This window comes from Emys orbicularis, chromosome 23, assembly GCF_028017835.1.
Source record: "Emys orbicularis isolate rEmyOrb1 chromosome 23, rEmyOrb1.hap1, whole genome shotgun sequence".
Lineage (NCBI taxonomy): Eukaryota > Metazoa > Chordata > Testudines > Emydidae > Emys > Emys orbicularis.
The window spans coordinates 5,353,668-5,374,394 of record NC_088705.1 but is presented as its reverse complement, the minus strand read 5'-3'; the positions used below and the strand labels follow the sequence as shown (position 1 = coordinate 5,374,394).

Genomic DNA, 20,727 nt, shown 5'->3' with positions numbered 1-20,727 from the left:
ATTTAAAGATGTTTATTCTGAATATTCACTAGGCACTATTGATGAGATTGATTATTTACACTTTGCACAAGGAAACCAGGCTGGTTATTTTCACTCCCACTTGTTTTCTGAAATATACAAGATCATTGCTATAGCATTTGCACTCCCATCAAAGCAAGGGAAATGCTCAAGAAAACCTACCCTGACCATTTTCATGGCAACAAAATATTATGAAATGTTTTCTATTCAAATTGGGCCAAATCCCTATTTCAAAGAGGGCTGCAGGTGCTTAGCATCTCTGGGAATCTGACAACCTCCTTCCTCCACTTTTTTTGTTTATAGCTGGTATTCTTTGACATTGTCTTAAAAAACCCTAAGCTTTTCAATTCCCTTGTAAAAAAGTTACTGTCTGATATCCATGTTAGACTGATGTGAAAAAAAAATAAAACAAAAAACAAGGCAACAAAAATAGAACCTTCAAAGAAAACAAGAACTAAAATTACAAGAAGGAAGCCAATATTTTCCCAGTGCTGAATTATGCTGCATAAGATCATTGAAGAGAAAAGCCCTCAGAACTCTTACAGCTTGCAAGACAAGATATGTGACAGCTATGACTCACAGGATAATCTCCTGCTTATTTGGAATTTAGTCTATCATAAATTTTCCAATTTTTCTTGGCACTTCTCCCTTTGTAATATGAAGCACATTAACATATTCAAATACACCATGCTCCCTGTATAGAGTCAGTCATTCAAAGCCCAGATCACAGCCCACTAGCACCTAGTGTCAGGAACGTATCACACTCTAAGGTGCTTTAGAAATAAATATTCAAAAGCTCTGAGTCAGAATCCTCCAAGTGCAATGCCCACCATGGAGCTGTCAAAACTGCAGCGGGATTACATGTCCTGAGATGACAAGATCCACACGAGACCACATCCCTGCTTCTTCTGAGGCAAGCAAATGCCAAGAACTGAACTTAGATTACCTTCATAGGTTGCTTTGAATCCTAGTAAGTTGCGGACACTGTCTGTCTGGAAGAGGAGCCACATCTGGTGATTTGTGCTGACAATCAGATCAGGAACCGTCGTACCTGTCAAACTGTCAAAAAAAAATAATAATGCTTATTTCCCCTACAGGAGTATTTGGTTTGCTGTCCATTTCAAAGACCACATACCCCTTTTCTGTGGGGTAGACAATAACTTGCATCAGTGCTATCATATCTCACTTAAAAAAAACCTAATTGAGCAAATTTTAGTGCTTCTAAAAGTAAAATATTGATACATCTTCCAGGATCCAGGCTTAGAGTAGGCAAAGGCTGAACAACCTCACCCCAGCCACATCTCTCTCTCAATCCCAACCCACAGCACTGCTCCTATTCCCTGGGCCAGTCCGAAATGGACTAGCAACAGAAAATGATAACGGGGCCAAGGTTTGCAGTGGTTTATTTTTCCTCGCTGAAGGGCAGCAAGAAACAAATTGATCAGAAGACAGTGAGGTCTAGTGGATAGGGCACTGGTCTCTTAATCAGGAGACTTGGGTTTTGCTCTGCCTGTGACCTTAGCAAACCACTTAGGCCTTGTCTACACTGCAGGCGGCATAGCTATGACACCATGGCTATGCTGGCATAACCCCGCGGTGTCGATGCAGCCTACAACTGAAGGGTTTTTCCATCACTGTAGAACATCACCTCCCTGAGTGAAAGTATCCAGGTTGATAGAAGCATCCTTCCATCAACCTATTACATCTACTCCAGGGGTTAGGCCAACATAGCTGCACTGCTCATGAGTGCGCATTTTTCTCATCCTTGAGCATTGCAGCTATGTCTGCTAAAATTGCAGACCAGGCCCTAATCTCTTTCCTCTCCCACCTGCTGTCCAAGTAGACCGTAAGCTCTTCAGGGCAAGAGTCCAGCTCTCACTAAGTGTCTGCACAGCGCCATGTTCAGGGAAGCCCTGATCTCAGTTGAGCCATTCGGGCAATATTGTAATGTGGATAACAGCAACTTCCTTTGTCACTGAAACAGGACGCAAAACCTGCAGGTGAGGGAAGCGGGTGACTGAGTCACCTTCATTGCCTCTCCCCCCTGCAGTTACTTATAAAGCAAAAATGTAGCCAAATATTAGAAATTTAATTTAATCACATTTCATGCAGCACTTCTCAGCTGACAGGTAAGTTTTCATGGGGACCGCAAACAAACTGCAGACAGGCACAAACACTAGTGCCTCTGCTGATCCTCCATGAACCCTTGATGATGCCACACCCTAGGGAAGCGCTGGAGCGTTGTTTAAGTAAGGCTCACCCTGGAAAGATATTCTCAGGAGAGCTGAACCTGCAACCCATTAGAGAAATGCCACAACAGATCCATGTTCACGAGCTACAGAGGGCCTCTTATCTAGCCACCCGGACTATTCACCTTATCTTTGTTCAACACACACACACACACACACACACACACACACACACACACACACACACACACACACACACACACGATAATGGAGTAGGGGGCGTGGATCATAAAGGTGAGGAATTCACTTTGTTTAGGGGCAGGATTTGACTTTTTAAGTTGCCTGGCTTACAGGCAGTGGTTTATATTAAATAGGACTGCTGCAGCTAAAGTATTATTTGTGATGTATTTTTAAATCATGTTATTCATGTATTTTTAAATCCAGTGCTTACAATGGATGAGTAGGTCACTTTTTGTAACAACTGCATAAACGTACAAACACATTTGCTGTATGTCCTGCATCATCCACAGATCCAGCAATAAGAGCGCCTGAAAGTGTGCTTGGTTAAATTGATCCCAGAGCTCATGAGGCAAAATTATTGCAAACCAGCACTGCATGTGAGCGACCACAGTGGCTGTGCACCGACAGCACCAATTCCTCTTTGGGGTTTTTGAAAGAGGCAGACACAGGAAGGGAGATGGAGGATTGACAAAGAGGAAAAGATCATTGCCTCAAGGTTTCACACACGCTTTCAAACTTCACTTTCCCGAAGGCAGTCAGGCTGAGATGTTCACAGTTGAAGGAAGGATTTGGATGCCCAATTCCAATTAATGTTAATGGACACTGGGCAGCTGAATCCCCAACAGCTCAGCCTAAGAGTCTCCATCTCATCTGAAGGACACAGACATCATACTGGGCTGAAAGAAAGGAGAATGACAACCACCAAGCTCCCACAGCTCAGTTTGGCACTCCGATTGTTTACCATTCTGCACCATTAAAGTCATTCAGAATTTTCCTCTTGGTTTCAGTGGATGCAGGATTCAGGTCCTAACAAGCAGACAAGAACTGGTCAAGGCTAGTGACAGAAGCAAGGCTGGCCGTGGGTTCAGAATCTGACTCCAGAATCCAGCTCTCTCAGCCAGTAGCTGTAGCCAGCGGGTATGCATGCATGCAGGTTTCATTGAATCTGCACTAGAGCTGGGCGAATGCTGCAGGATGTCACCCCCCCAAATATTCATTCACTTCTGCTGCCTTTGTGCTCCCTTTGCACCCGCTCTCACTAGTGCATTTTCAGCTCACACTCTGGGATTGAAAATTCACTCCCTGGTCATCTTTGCACCATTCACTTGATAGTAAGAGTTACACTCATCCAGGCAGGAAACAGAAACGATATTGTGTGACTTGTGCAACCAATCACGGCTAAGCAACAGAGATTCCAAATTTGCAGTAGTAAGGTGCTGAGTATCTAATATTAAAAAATGTGGACCAATTAAGCACTAAGATTAAATCAGGGATGATCCTGATGATAATACCATTGCCTGGCTCTTACATAGTGCTTTTCATCAGCACATCTCAAAGCACTTAATAAAGTAGGGTCAGTGTCATCATCCCCCTTTTACAAATGGGGAAACTGAGGCACAGAGAGGGGAAGTGACTTGCCCAAGGTCACCCAGCAGGCCAGTGGCAGAGCCAGGTATTCTGAGTCCCCACATAGTACTCAATCCACTAGATCACACTGATTCCTTCTGTTTATGCATCCGAAGAAGTGGGCTGTAGCCCACAAAAGCTTATGCTCTAATAAATTTGTTAGTCTCTAAGGTGCCACAAGTACTCCTGTTCCTTCTGTTCATGGACATCCCACAACGCGAAAATGAGGGACTATCCATTGACTAAATTATTTATTACAGTCTATTTCCTCTGCTCTAATTTCCATGGTCAGACCAATCAGCTGTGAAATGTTCTGCGACACTTTAATTACAAGTACTTTCACAAGTCATACTTCAGAGTTATATACACCGCGGGTGAGAAACGTTGACTCAAATGTCACTGGAGTTCACACTCCGCTGAACAGAGACAGTGCAAAAGGAGAGAAGGCAGAGAGAAATTCCAGAGGAAAAAGAGTGAAAAATGAAGCAAAATGAAATCAGAGAAGCAGACAGACAGACAGACAGAGGCAAAATGAGAAGAGAGAAAAAAATCTAATATCTAATATAGTAAGAAATAGGTTATATACAGTAAATAGGGCAACCACTTATGCCAGCCAGGCTTTTGGACAGTTATTCTACGCATAATGCATGGCACACATTTTCTTTAGCTGTAATATATCTACATAAAGAGGAAGGAGAGCCTAGTGGTTAAGGAACTGAACTAGGACCACAGAGAACTTGGATCAGTTCCCAGTTCTCACAAACACTCTTTGCAATCTCCGGAAAGTTATAATACGGAGATGATCATCCTTCCCTGCCTCTGCACATGAACTAAAAAAACGGAGTTAAAGATGTTTACAAAACCTCACACTCAATGAGGTTCACAGTCCCCAATGGTCAGTTGTTATCTTCTCCATGTCAGAGATAGGAAAGGGATGCAACAAAAAGGTTAAAGGTCAGACTTGCAGAAGAGGTCAGTACCTGTTCCGGCACCTCAGGGTAGATCTACACTGCAGTGAGGCATATAATTGCAGGTGGGTAGGAGTACCCAGGCCGGCTTTAATTTAGCAAGCACAGCTAAAAATATCAGTGAACACATGGTGAAATGGGCTTCAGCATGGGCTGTAGAAGGCTTCCCATAACCTTGGGTACACACTGCCATTCCTAACCCACGTCAGGGTCCATGTTGCAGTGTTTTCACTGCTATTTGTAGCGTGCTAGCTATATTAAAGCTAAAGCTCCCAGTCGCCTGCTCTAACCATCATAGCAGGCTGCTTCTCTCTACAAAGCTACACAAAACTACACTGCATTCTCCTTCAGTGTATCGTATGATTAAAGCTACGGCTCCTTCCATATTCTGGAGCTGGATTTGAACTGATGTCATTTTCAGCAATTGGTGCTCCCCCTCATCCCCTGTCCTTCAGGCTGTGGAGGGGAGATGGGACCTACTGGAATAAGATCAGAGGCACACCCTCAGAAATTGGTAGATCGGAGACTGGGGCTTCCAGGCCTCATTTTCTCTTTAAGGTTTGTCCCATCCTGCTTGATATTTAAGAGAACTCAACTTATCTTCGTGTTGCAGAAGGGTAGTCAAAGCCTGCTGTGGAGTTATTTATTCACAGGTGTGCGCACAGTTTTAACCAGATAATCCACAAAGTATGGAGTAGAGAGAGACCCCAATGGACAACGGAGACCTTTACCACTATGTACACTTATTCCCCTAGGTCCAAATTCTGAGGTCCCGTCTCAGTTTTTACTTAGTCCACCTGAACACACACACAGTGACCTCAGTGAGAGTTTTGCCTGATTCAGGACCCCAAGAAGTGATGCTTAGATTGTAAGCTCTTTGGGGCAGGGCATGCCTCTCACTCTCTGAGTTTGCAAAGCTCCATGTTTACATGCACTTTACACAGGTAAAAACAACTGCACACGATGCACAGCAAGTCAGGCACGATCCACTTTCAATTCCCGCTTGTTTAGCATTTGCTCTTGCATTGGATATCTGACCCCATGCATTCCACTTCCTAGCTACTGTTAGTCTCTCTTGCTTTTCTCAGGCAGCCTCACACAAATAATTCAGATATGCCTTCAGCTTAAAGCAAAACCGTCTCTCCAGTTACTATACAGGAGCTCTGTAATGGTGTTAACATCCTCGTAAGTTAGCCCTATCACGAAGTACTTATTTCCAGGCAGTTAGCATGATGCCATTCACCATGGTTTGAATGATCATTTACTATCAAAAGTTGTAGTCCAACCTTGCTTTAGCATGGTAGGAGTGGCCTAGGTTATCAGATGGACCAAAATCTTTCCTTGGCAACTGAGCAGAATTGCTTAGCCAGCAATGTGACTTTTGCATGCAGAACAAAGATGGAATGTAGCCCTATAAGCAAAAGGATGCCTCACAATGTTTTCTCTACCGAGATAACTGCCACTGCATATTACATCTGTAAAGGAACCGATATCAATTCAGTGGACCAGATTCTCTATTGCCTTGGGCCTTGTGTTACCATTTACCCCAGTGCAAAATGAGCATAAAATGCTACCAACTCAAAATGGTAATGATTTACACGCACTTTGCACAGGTAAAACAACTGCACAAGATGCAGAGCAATTCAGAATCAAGTGTAATCTATTTTCAATTCCTGCTTCTTCAGTATTTGCTCTTGCACTAGATTTCTGACCCCATGCATTCAGCTTCCTAGCTATTGCTAGTCTCTCTCTTTCTTCTGTCAAGTGTCCAGACACAGAGACATCCCAGAAGGATGAAAGCAGCCGGATGAGGGAACGAAGATTCTGACGGCTTCCCTGGATGGACCTGAAGATAAGGTGACTAGGAAGGAAATACAAGGCTCCAGCAAGAACATTCCTTTCATTCTCTACTGCAGACCATGACATAAAACATTCACTGGCTTCTAGCAAACAGGCCCTGGCCCTTCCAGAATCCAAACACCTACAGTAAATATCCTGATGCAAAACTCGTGTACTGATTTGCACAGTGCTAAAAGAAACTACTTACACATAGAGCACAGTTTTCTGGTCTCCAACCTGCCCTCCATCACCCACTGTCAGCGTGTCGTATCCTCTTTCCAAGTCAAATTCTTCAAAGGTGAGTTTGATAACCTAGCAAAGATACAGCATGTTAATATGAATCAACCACGGAGGCAGCCTGCAGCTCCTCTTGTTTATTTGTGTGTGTGTCTATCGAGGAGCAATTTATAGGTGCATTAAATCTTCTGGACAATGGAAATGGTGTCTGGTCTCACTTTTTATTGCATTGTGGCATTTCTCCCCAGACGCACACAGCTATTACTGAAATCATCTTTCAGATTTCTCTGCTGTGTCTATCGATTTACCCTATGCATTTACTGATACAGAGACACGCCCGTTGAGCTTACAGAGCAGGGGTTATATTCGCTCTGCTGGTTGGTCACTATTACCATTCGATTTTCTTTGCAAATTGGGGATTTGGCTTTGGGTGATGGATTTGAATGCACGTGTAAGTGGCATTTATCAATCAAACACAGTGCAGGTGTGTTTAAAGCAGGGCCGGCTCCAGAGTTTTGGCCGCCCCAAGCAGCCAAAAAAAAAAAAAAAAAAGCCGTGATCGCGATCTGCGGCCGCAATTCGGCGGGAGGTCCTTTGCTCCCAGCGGGAGTGAGGGACCGTCCGCCGAATTGCCGCCGAATACTTGGACGTGCCGCCCCTCTCCGGAGCGGCCACCCCAAGCACCTGCTTGCCAGGCTGGTGCCTGGAGCCGGCCCTGGTTTAAAGCAGCCTGGGGCCCTAGGCTAGTCAATTTGGTAGTGGTTGTGCACTCAGGGGGTTTCCTTCCTGGCTTTAGTGGCTGCTGTTTCTCCCTCTGCTTGAGACATCACTGCATTGGTTACACTGGGGGCAGCTCCCCCCATCTCAGAGCAATGGTTTCAGGCTCTCTGCAGACTCAGACGTCACTGAATTAGTTTACAGTTGGTTCAAATTTTCAGACTTTTTTCACATAAACATGGGATGGGATTTTCCAAAGCACCTGTGTGATTTAGGAGCACAAGTCCCACTGAAAGTCAAAGAGAATTGTGCTCTAAAGTCACTTAGATGCTTTTGAAAGTTCCACTCATTTTAAAAAAATGAATGCTTCATTCTGAAACTGGGGACTGGGGCCATAGGCGTTGGCCTACTGTGGCTAGACCTTAATTCTGCCCTGGGCAAGCTCTGTAACCTGATGCTAATAATGGCCTGCTTTGCACATCCACAACTCCAATCGGAATCAACGGGAGCTGTTGTTGCTCAGTACTTCTCAAAGGCTCCCAATTCAGGAAAGTACGTAAGCATGTATTTAAATGCATCCTTATTCGGAGAAGCACTTATGCATGTGCCTATAAGAAAAATACCGTCCTGTGATACTAACAAGACCTTGGGATTATCAAATATGAATTTATTAACTCTAATCTGTTTTTCAGCTATTTATGATATTTATTTAATTTTGCATTTCAGATTAGAAATAATCTAAAGTCATAAAGACAGGGACCTGGTCACCCCAAATGTCTGCACAACACCACACAAGCACTATGCCAGTAAATAAATCATTTCATCCGGATTGGGACAGGGGAGTTAGGTATGAGATCGTCAGCTGGTGTAAACTGACAAAGCTCCATTTACACCACTGGAGTTACACTAATTTACACCAGTTGAGGAACATTGCCCATAGTCAATTCTCTATGGGAAGTTATTAGGCATTGAAGCCAATGTAGTTCCATCAAGTTTCATCGATTGAGTATCTGACCCTAGGTTGGTCAATTTCACATTCTGACTCCCGTCAGTTTCACTGTCATGCACTAGCCTGTTACCAAAGATGAGGGAGGAATGTTTAAACCCAGTTGTCACTGAAATTTAAAATAAAATTGTATTAGATGGGTCTATTCATATTGGATTGTGGGTAAATAATAATTATTTAAGAAGTATGTAAAGATCAATTATATTTGGAAACATATATCTCCAAAGGGACACCACTGACATTAAAAGAAAACAAACAGATGTCTGTCTAAACATTTTTCATCTACTATAGTTAAAAGCAGCATTTAAGGTTCCAATCATGCAAGGACTTAAGCACATGCATAACTTTAAGCACACGAGTTAGCCCACTGAATTCAAAATGAACACAGATTTCAATGGCAATTAAATTAAGTGGTGCTACCCCCATGCTTAAAATTACATGAGTGTGCCAGTACTTGTGGGACCGGAGCCTAAGATTACTATAATTGCAGTAGACAAGAGAAAAATGTGTCTCTCTTTTTTTTCCCTTTTCCTTTTTTTCCACATTTGACAGCACTTTGTTAAAACTCATTTCACTGTATTTCCTGTTTTCCTTCATGTTATGTGGGTCTTTCACACAGCAGCAGGGAGAGGAAAACATTTTAAAAAATACAGAAAAAAATGTGAGTGCAAAATCACAACTATTGGCGCAAGGGAAGATGTAGCATCTTAAGCCACTTCTAATTTTATTTATCTATTTATTTATTTTAATTGACCAGGTATCCAAAGGATAATACCCTTTTAAGAACAACGGGTATATATATATATATACACACATATATATATATACATATATACACACATATATATATACACACACATATATATATACACACACATATATATATATATACACACACATATATATATATACACACACACATGTGCAACAGGGTGTATCAACTCTGTACTGGGCCAACGGCGGCTGACCAATCGCTGTGGGCCCAGGAGACCACGCCCCCCTCCCGTCTGCTGTGCATGTTCCAGGTGGAGGGGACGGCCCAGCTCAGTTGGGGCTGCTGAGGAGGAGGAGGAGGAGGAGGAAGGATGTATGCTGCCATCGACTCTCCAGACTGCTGAGGTTATGGATCTAGACTATGGTGCAGAGGCCCAGCCGACCGCGGAGACTGACAGGGATGCCGAGCTGCTGCCAGCAGAGGAGATGTCCGAGATAGATTTTATGATAGGAAGTTAACCAGGGAACGTGTTAGGACTGAGGCTTGAACCCTTCATAGGGTTCCAATACTTCTGTTAGTCTTAAAGGTGCCACAGGACCCTCTGTTGCTTTTTACAGATTCAGACTAACACGGCTACCCCTCTGATACTTGGCTCCTTCAGAGGGAGTTTACTGGCTTCATGGGACCCTGGGTCAGAACCCAGTAGAGTAGGGTGGGCCTGGGTTCCCCTATCCCCCTGAATTTGCCAGTAGTCGTGGCTGCCGGGGACTCTTGATATAGACTAATTGTTTGCTCTGCCCCACTCAGGGGGTCAGAACCCCTAAACTATTATTGTTTGCCCTGGCCAAGAGGCTATAGACTGCTTGTTTGCTCTGCCCTGCCCGAGGGTCTGGAGTTCCTCATTGTGATCACTTGACTTAGCAGGGAATCTCAAGGACTGTGTGACGGGGTGTATGAACCCTGCACTGGGAAAATGGGGGTGACGCCCGTGGGATAGACTGAGCCCCCGTGAGACCACGATTCAGGCAAAATGTTCTTCGCTCCTTTCTTATAACTCATCTCTTTAAAATGTGTAAATCTAGGAAATCTAATGAAATTAGACACTGTGGCTATCACATCTTGGGTAGAGCAGAGCCTTCAAAAGCTTTTGGATTCTAAAACAAAGGGATTCACGGTATTTCACGGAGGTTTAGGAACTTATATACATTTTAGTACTGATCAGCTCCAATTCCTGATTACGGCTTACAGTAAATGTTCTTAAAATCCCCAATCTTCATTCTTTTATGTTAAATAAAAAGCTACTAAGATTATCAGCAAGGCTGAAATATTAACCGAAGCAGAATATTATTGAACCATGTAACAATGAAATAATGTGATTAATACAAAGAACACAGGGCTGTAAAATGGCACACATCATTAGTTAAACCAGTCATGCAAGTAAACTGCATTTTAAAGAGTCCGGCCCTCATTAAATAGCTAATTACCTTCTAATATACTGTAGACCATAACCTTGTTGCACGAGAACAGGATAGCGAATGTAACATTTATTTATGTATCTTTCCCTCACAGTTTATATTGTTTTCCTTTTGGCTGAAGACTGAACATTATTGAATGGGACAAACACCTGAAGACCTCCTGGCACATGCAGAAACACTAATGCGACAAAGCCTCATTTTTAATTCATTGACATGACAGGAAACAATTGGCAAAGTCAAAGAAATGGGCTCAAATATGCCTCATGAGTTTAAGGCTTGATCCACTGCAATTTCTGACATGAAGGAGGTCACATTTGGAGAACAAAATTACAATAATAATCCTGTCCATGTAGTATAGCGCCTTTAATGTGCTCCTCTCAAAGTGCTTTACAAATATTAATTAAGCCCCACGATATCTGTTTGAGGTCAACAAGTAAACATTGCTATCCAGCAGATACATCGACACAGCAGGGGATGTTTTTACAGCTGGAGGGGGAAAAAAAAAAAAACACACTGAGGTCAAGGGACTTGCTCAAGGCCAAAGAGTGAGCAGGTGGCAGAGTTGGGCACAGAAACTCAGGCATTTCTGGGTCAGATCACTAGATACCCAGCTCTTTCAGAGTACAAATATTTTGGCTGGTTTACCTGAAACTGTATCCCACGCCTCCGTTAATCAGAAGCCAGTTTAGCGTTTCAAACCTGTAAGGTGCTGAGCAATTGGAGCAAGCCACATAAACGTGCTTTTATTTTAAGGATGTGAGCAATTCCTGCTTCGCGTCTTGTAACACTGAGCTCTAGGAGTCCTTCTCAGAAGAAACATTGACAAATGAGCTCAGTTTTATTTTAAGAACGGGGGAGGCGTTGCCAGCAAGGGGGGGGGGCTCAGAAATGCCAATTTTAATTCAAACCTTGTTTCTCCCCAGACACTTCTCAGTTTGCTTCTGGTTCAATGGGCTACTCACCACTCGAGAAACCAAAGCCTGCAGCCCAGGGGCCAGCACAAAGACTTCAGTCCTCAAAAGAGTGTTTACAGACAGTGGTCTCATGTGGTACATGGGGCCCATTGTACACAAAAGTTTTCAACCAATGCTGCACTGTACCCAGGGTTTCTAAGCACACCTCAGGGCGGATTATGTAACTCAGCGGTTTGGACTCACGATAGGTATATTTACACGGTTTGGGATATGATTTTCCCAGCTCATATGGGCATGCCCCACACTAGCTTTCATCTGGCTAGCTCGCTAAAAATGGAAATGGGGATTTAGCACCACCGGCTTCAGTGCAGGCTGCACAAGAGAGTACATACCCTGAGCGGGGAGGGGAGTGTCAGGTAGATTTGGCAGCTACTACTGAGCCTCACGCCACTGCACCCTCACTTCCATTCTTAGTGAGCTCTCTAAATGAATGCTAGAATGGGTTTGCACCCTATATCTAGGCTCCACAGAATAACATTTTGACAGATCATTGTGAGGGACGGCAGGTCTAGAATCCAGGTCCTTAAGTCGTCCTCAAACAGCAGCCACCACACAGCCGCTCACTGGTACCAGCTGGGAGCGCGGGCTGGTGGACCTAGCTCAGCGGCACCATCACGAAGCTCCCGATTGGAGGAAATGTCCAGCCTCTCCGATTGGCTCAGACTCTCTATTTAAGCGAGAAGGAGGCACAGAAAGTTGTCTGAGTAACTAGATGAATCCCTGGCTCGCTGCTATATTGGACCATGCTTTCTTGCCTGACCCCTGGGCCATGCTTTGTCCCTGATTCCTGCCTTCCTGTCTTATTTCTGGTTATTGCTTCTACACCCCACCCCGGGCTACTGACCCTGGCTCTAACTCCAGTTCTGATCCCCGGCTCCAGTTAACCACTGCTAGGAGCACTAGGATATGTTCCAGTGTACAGCAATAGCATTGTTGGGACTTTAAAGCACTTTTTTTTTTATTTCTGTTGATTTAAATTTTCACAGTTTGAGAAATTGGGATGGGGTCAGATAACTATTTAATGACAGCAGATGTTGAGATTTACAAAGTTAAAGCTTTATAACCGTTGAAATACAAATTATCAACATCACACGTCAAAATATAAAGTAACTATCCTTAAATCAAACTCTAAAATTCTCAAGCAACATTTTTCTTACTTTGGCTATTCATGAATTTAGATGTTTCCCCCGCTGGTTTAGCATGCGCAGTGAAACGGACGTTTACCAACGCTGACCAAAAAACCCCTCATCCTTCCAAACCTGCCCTATATCACATACAGAACATCAACCTTGCAAAATGCTACTGCCCCATGTTGGTTGTAAACTATTTAATACCTTGCTTCTTGAGAAGAAAAATAAATTTAAAAAAATGCAGCAGCCCAGCTCTCTCCTTTTCCCAAGCCCAAGGACACTTGAATCTTAAAATATAAACTGGAATAGCCATATTGAACTCAGTGGATCCACTTGATTTACACCAGCTGAGGATGTGCTGTAAGCCAATGAACTAACCCAGACAGCTTGCTTTAATGGGACTCTGCGTGGGCGTAGGGAACTGGCCACACTAGGCAATCTACTTGCTAGATTGGGGCCTTTGTTGTCAGCACATGTATTTTATTCAGTGATCATGCTTTCCTGTTGAATGCAATGATTTGGAGCTGTATACGTGTGTTTTCTCCCTGCCAATGAGATCTCTTCACAGCTTGGGGTTTCTGCAGCCTCAACAGATTCCTTCAGTAGCAGCAAACGCTAAATGCAATTGATTTGTTTTTGCTGTTTGCCATCTTCCTGGGGAGTGTCAAAAGGCAGCCCTCTCCCTGGATCGGCCCCTGGGACCTCGCAGAGCATTCTCTGCCATTTGAACAGGGAGCAAGACATCATTCTTTGGTCATGAACTGCATCTCAGATTAACGTGAACAAGCTAAACTGTTCACACGTGACAAGCAGGCACAGCAACGGCTTTTCCGAACACATCAGTGCATTTCACCCAACCCCTTGTGCTGCAAAGAGATGGAGAGATTATTCCCTACCTGGAAATCGTGTCTCTGGGATGAAGCACTCAACAGTCTGAAGTCTTCCCAGAAACCCTTTATTGGCTGATAATTATCAGGTTACTTAGGGGAAAAGATTGTTTATTTTCCATGGGCTGGTGTAAATTGATATAGCTGCAGACATCAAGGGAGTTACACCAGTTGAAGATGTGCCCCATAGAGAACAATGTGTATTCTCTACAGGAAGTTATTAGGCATTGAAGTCAGTGAAGCTACATCCGCTGAGGATCTGGTCCTATGGATCTGCTGTTATCTAGTCAAGTTTTTTTTTAAATTAATTAATTAATTATTATTAAAGTATGTTTAAAAGCTAAGGAAGATACCAACTGGAGAAAGAACAGTGGGGATGGGGGAAGCTGCAGCAGGGTGGGGACAGTCTGGGAAGCATGCGATGGGCCATTCCGCCTAGCAATTGTGCATAGCAGAGGGAAACCCATGAAACAGATTGCTGGAGGAGAAGCAGAGAAGTTCATTTACCAGCTTTTTTGTGACTGGTGAAAAAGCAAATGGGAATGTCTGGAGTCTGCACATTCAAGCACCCCGGGGAAGTGGCACAAGGCAGTTCTCTTGTTTAGGATCACTGAAGCAACTGACATGGCCCTAAACACGAATTTTGGTGCCCAAAGTCATGCACCCAAGCTTGAAAGTGTTTGCCTATTTGAAAGCCAGTGTAGACAGTGCCAGGCTGACGGCAACTTCCTATCCAAGCCCCGGAACAAAGGGAACTGTTTTCTGTAAATTTTATTTACCAAAATTTCATGTCCATTTTCTTTTTTAAACAAATAAAGATGCAGAAAAATAATTAAGAAAAATGAAGGAAATACGTCACTTCTCACCTCTTCCCCTGCAATTTCTATTATGGCCCCAAAGTCCTTGTGTCCAAAAACCTACCCCTGAGTGCACGTTATGCAGCTAATGCATAGTGATATTTGCCACTGACACGAGCTATATCTAATCCCTCTGCTGCACCTTGGCAATAGCTTCCAAGCTGCAGTGAAATCTCTTTTCAAGCATTAATGTTCCACTGGAATATCCTCTCTTCAGACTCAGACACCCCGGAGGGCACTTCTTGTGTGTTTCACCTGGCATGCATTGCACAGGGTGCAGCAGTGGAGCAGGTGCATGGAAGGGCTTGCACACAGGTTTACACTATGTTCACTGAGAAAGCACCACCCTCAGTCCCCTGGAGAAACAAACACTAGCACTAGCTGGTCACTGGTACTGGCTGCTTTTCAACTGTGCCCTTTGCACCAGCTGCTCGCCAGCTAAGCTGCTCAGAAGCCAACCATGGCTACACTTTAGATCTTTTCTCCTCATTCACATCACCCCCCTCTATATTCCCATGTCACCAGCTCCAAGCCTCAGATCCCACAAGCTGACACGTGGCACATAGGTTTGTTTTCTAACAGGAGATTCAACTGCCCAAAATACTTCCTGAAGTGGCAACAATAGTTAATAGGGAAGCTTCAGAGGCTCGTGGGCTCCCAGGTCACAGACAAAATCAGTGCTACACCCAGCAAGGGCACAGAGCCTCCCATCAGCCCTCATCCTAGCTTCTGCCCTTGCTACAGGGCCACACGGTGCGCAAGACTATCTTTTCCCGACGACAGATAGCTCCCTGCTGATGATAACCTCAGCACCGCTGGGGAAACAGGACACTTCACCCTTTACCCTAGCCCCACCTGGAACATTCTGCAGCTTCCTCGCCTCCACCTACTTGAAAGGAAACCTCCATCCATTATCCCCCTTGCTTCCCTGGCTCCAGCATCCATAACAGTCCTGGCCACTCTCCCCCGATTCGATCTCCCGTCGCTGTGAGCCCTGCCAACACGGTAGAGCAGGTGGGAAGTAGCAGGTTGCACAGTTAGCCTTGAGCCCAATTGAATAGCTCAGCAAGGGGTTCCCAGATTCACTTGCACTGGCCTGTGGGGGCACGTCACCCTCTGACAGGTTCCCTGCATCCATGTTCACCAACACTGAGTGCATGAGCCCGGCTCCTGCTAAAAGGGCTGGCCACATTAAGAAGATCTACAGCAACGTGCCAGGCCATCAACTGGCGTCAATGCACTGATGTCAGTGGAGTTCCTCTGATTTACATTGAGGATCCGGCCCCATGTCTCCCATGTGCACAGGGTACAGCGTGGGGACATCATTGATTCAGTTCAGCAGCCAGGGCCTGAATGAGGTCTTTCTATATCAAAATATTACTGAATGATGTTTGCAGAGCTTCACATTATCAATGCTGGCTGTTAGCAGCAGTCAGTTCTGCACTGGTACAGAATCCTGGTTAGGACGGACCTGTCCCTTGCCTGGATAGGCAGACAGGAAAAACACTAATGCAAATCTGATCGCTAGATTTGGGGCTGGGAAGGATTTCCCCCCCAACCCCGGTCAGATTAGCAGGGACCTGGGGGAGGGCAGGAGGAGGGCCAGGTTCACTGGCTGCTGAACTGAATCAAAGATGTCCCCACACTGTACCCCATGTGCACGGGAGACGTGAGGCCGGAGCATAGACCTGCCCTCAGTCTTTCCTGTTCTCTATTTGTGACACACAACAGTTCAGTCTTCTTTGGTCTAACTGAAGACATTGGGCTCAATACGGGGGTAGCTGGGTGAAATTCTCTGGCCAGCGTTATACAAGAGATCAAACGAGATGATCCAATGGTCCCTTCTGGCTTTAAACTCTATGGCATTAATAAATCAGGGTAGAAAAATAGAGCAATGCAATTCCTTGAATTTGGGGCCTAGATACCCGCCTGGGACGCCAAACCAAGATACTCATTATATGATGTGTTCAGCTAATGAGAGCCCTTAAAACAGAATGTATCCTGAACAGGACTATGTAATTAAAGGACATAGGGATAATCTCTTTAAAGCTACCCTTTGCCAGGGATGTTTGCTTCTTAACTCTGGAGTTCTGGGATGCGGTTTGTATCATAGAATATCAGGGTTGGAAGGGACCTCAGGAGGTCATCTAGTCCAACCCCCTGCTCAAAGCAGGACCAATTCCCAACTAAATCAAGCACTTTGGCTTGGCACCGTCGAAGGGAATGTTCCCTCCAGCACTGCCCTTTGGTATTGTTGATTCCAAAGCTGGGCATGGTTCCATTTCTCTGGGAAAGTCTCTCTTTCTCTTTTTTTTTTTTTTAGTTTAACCCTTACCGTACCACATTTTTTTTTTCCACCATATCTGTTGTGCTAATACCTTCTGCTGATCCTCTGTTTAAATCAGATCCATAGATTCTGAGGCCAAGAGAGAGCATTATGATAAACTAGTCTAACCTAGGTGACCTGATCAGCTTAGGCCATAGAATATCATCCAGTGGCACAATGTACAAATACAATGCACATTCAGCAGCACAGAAGGTCTAGGGCAGCTGGACACCTCTCGTACATTCGCCAGCAGGATAGGTGCACTCTCTTTGGACATGCTTAGTATATTTAGCAGCATTGGTGTTCACGTCCTTGCTTAAAAGCACTTGGAAATATCAGTTGCAATCACGTGGTTAGACATGGCTCCTTCTACTTCCCTTTTGTTTTATTATCAGTAAAGCCAAAGGCTTAGGAATTAATGACAGCATTTTTATTTCCCTGAAATCTGTTTTTAAATCTTCAGTTGATAAAAAAGTTAATTCGCAAGCCATTTACTATGGAATCAATTAAACAAAAACAACAAAAAACCCATAACATACTCCATACTTTGCCCCAAACAGTTCTCAACTGGGGTGGATTATTCTTATGTTTAAGATTATTTCAAAAGCCCTCTTGCAACCTCATTGCATCCGACGAAGTGGGTCTTCACCCACAAAAGCTCACGCTCCAATACGTCTGTTAGTCTATAAGGTGCCACAGGACTCTTTGCTGCTTTTACAGATCCAGACTAACACGGCTACCCCTCTGATACTCTTGCAACTTGTTCACACTTGTCAAGTGACCAAACTGATCAACCAGCAAAAGCTGCCACAAGTGGGCGTGATGAGGGCTAAGGGGAAAATGCAGGGGAAAATCAGCCAGGGAAGGTTTCGGAGAACTTGTGGGGGAAAGAAAGAAAAAGGAAAAAAGACTGAGAAAGAAACACTTGACTGAGAGACACCTGAATTTTCTTCTTTGGGAATTCAGGGCTTTAGCAGTATGTTCTAGCCTGTTTAACAGAGCCTCCTGAAGTTTTGGGAGCTCTCCACAATTCTCCAGTACCTTGTGGACCCAAAGCAAGGCCAAAGCATTATCACCTGGAACTCTCAGTGTTATCAAGCATCACTAGTTTGGGTGCAAAGGCAGCAATCTAAAACTCTCCCCCAGCACAGGCCAAGTGGGGAATGGCAGAGAAAACTCAATGTTTTCTTTCCCGGCTCCAAACCCCAAAGCACAGGAAGGACTGGCCAGTATCAGCAGTGGAGAGAGCCAGTTCCTCCTCCTCTCTGGCTCGCCTTCTGCCCTTTAGACTGTAAATCCCAGTTGGCCGGGGGCCAGGTATCAGTCAAGAACAGTGAACATCAGCATTCGCGGCACGGACGTTCCATGCCCTAACTGAAAGCCAGTTTTAATGAAATGCTTTGCTAAGCTGTTTGGCATTTCAGCACCGTTCACATCGAGATATCAAAAAGGCTTTGATTAAAAATAATTACATTGACTTTTAATTACATCCTTTAAAGAAAGATATTTTAAACGGGAGGTACGTGACGTGTCACAGCCTCCCTAAGTAGTTGAGACAAACGTGGTAGGTGGAAACAACAGCACCAAAAACCTGAGCAGCTTTGTAAGAAAGAGAGAAAGATGAACGGTGACTTAAAAAAAAAAAAAAAGCGAATAAAGATACTAACATGGCGACATCTCTCTGAGACCTACCTTGGCTGGATTGAGGGCGGTGATCACCCACACGCAGTAGGCGTTGTTATCATACTGTACGGGGTAGTTGGGAGAGGTGATCACTCCGCTGGGGCCCCGGAGATATGTATCGCACATCCTGGCTGTGAAGAAGAAAATAAGACAGTGTCTGGGGGAGGTTCATCAGCCCTGGGATGTACATTTGGCTCCTTATTTCGGGAGGGGAAGGAGTGCTTGCATAAAATCAGGAGGGAAATAAATCGCTTCACATTGTCTTCAGCAGGTAGGGGCTGCTGCATCCCTTGTAGTACAGAAGATACAGGACTCGGCTGTGATGAATAGAAAGGGGATTCTTGATTAAGGCTGCTGAACAGAGACCGACCCTGTGGCTCAGACTGATTTAGCAGAACCTGGGCTACACCTAAGGCCACCACACAGGGGCTTCTCTAAGCCCTGGTTCATGAAGGGCACTGCAGCCCACGCTGCAGAATCCAACTGGGAAGCCCTGCTTCTTTCCAACAGGCAGGCCCTGATTTCTTTTCCCCAGGCTCCTTTTGACAGCCTGAGCAAAAACCAACACAGCAAACGGTTAATGAGGAGAGGCTGCGTTAAGTCCGATTTCTCCACAGGCTGGGGAAGAATACAGCTGGCAGCTCTGCTTAGCACCTTAACAACAGCTTAAGTGAAGCAGAGATGGGAAAGTGCATAAGGGTAACAGAAAGGAAAAGGCCCGTGGAGTCCTTTTGTCAGAACTATCCCGCAACTCCCTCTCCACTGGCAACCGTGAAATGCAGAGTCCTGGCTCTGTATCGGCGTTTGCTACCGAGCTGAATGTCAGGGGGGCCTGGCCCACAAACATCAGATCCGGGAGTTGTACCTTCCCGATGTTTGAAGGAGCTGCGTGTGTACGTGCATGTGCCTGCGTTCAGATCCAAGGTTCTGCTCTGGGTCCATTGCTAGACAGAACAAATACAGCTCCACAGAGCTGTTGATTAAGGGCTATGCCATATGAAAAACACAAACAAACAAACACCCCCTTCCTGAGTTAACCAGTTGCCCTTTCAGTACAGCTACCCAGAGTCTAAGCCCAGAGCAACCAACTCTGGGCCAAATTTACTGGAAATGGTGGTGTTAAAGGGTGTAATTTATAATTACATTATAATTTCATTTCACACTGACATATATTTGGGGGCATTCTGCTTCCCGATCCAAGTCTCACCCCCTCCTTTCTTCCCTATGGCTCCCCTGGTCAGTGATTTCACACTGCGATGCTGCATCCTGCCACTGATGGGGACAAATGGAACTCCTGTTAACGGGACGGATTCACAACAGGGCTTCTCTCTTATTCCAAACGAGCCCCACCGAGGTCAGTCTCCTGATGTGATTGCTGTATCTTGTTAACGTGAGATCCATGGGCACCCTTTGTACTCGCCTTACCGGAGGCTGCTCCCTTGTGACTGGTAAGTGGCAACGAGGAGGGAAACATCTTTGGGTGGAAGCACTGGTAGACTGGACCCAATCGACAGGCTCAATGGCTGTGGCCAATGAAGTTGGAAAGGATCATGCTGGTTGCTGTCAGCACGAAGGCATTCGCAGTAGGGGGCACCATTTAGGTAGCGGAGAAGACAGTAAATAGTTATGCAAGGATATGGTGATGAGGTCCAAAGTGGTTGCTCTCTGAGCCCACTGAAGTCAATGGGAGTCTTTCCATTGACTGCAATAGGGTTCGGATCAAGCCCCGAGTAACTCCAAGGGTTTCACTAGCCACAGGTAGGTTCCGTTTGCTCATACACACGGGCAAAGCATAGGAAATTTCACACGGGCCTTTGGACTTCATAGGCAGCATGGATGAAATGGAGTAGAACTGAAGAGTCACTTGTAGAGGAGCTGAGAAGATCCATCTACATATTTATTGGGCCCCACCACCATTGTATCTGAGCACCTCACAATCTTTAATGGATTTATCCTCACAACACCCCTCTGAAGCAAGGAAGTGGTGTTATCCCGATCGTACAGATGGGAAATGAGTCACAGAGAGGCTATGTGACTTGTTAAAGGCTACACAGGGGGT

General features: G+C 44.9%; 1 protein-coding gene across 2 annotated transcripts in view; it reads right to left on the bottom strand.

Annotated features, from left to right (window-relative positions):
- Positions 1 to 20,727, bottom strand: part of CSMD2 (CUB and Sushi multiple domains 2) — a 518,793-nt gene that overhangs the window by 236,215 nt on the left and 261,851 nt on the right. For both annotated transcript variants that reach the window (XM_065421846.1, XM_065421845.1), the window contains exons 9-11: positions 18,678 to 18,799; positions 6,870 to 6,973; positions 965 to 1,077 (exon numbers count right to left, since the gene is read on the bottom strand). In XM_065421846.1, coding sequence (XP_065277918.1) covers positions 965 to 1,077; positions 6,870 to 6,973; positions 18,678 to 18,799 — 339 coding nt within the window. The remainder of the gene's footprint in view (positions 1 to 964; positions 1,078 to 6,869; positions 6,974 to 18,677; positions 18,800 to 20,727) is intronic.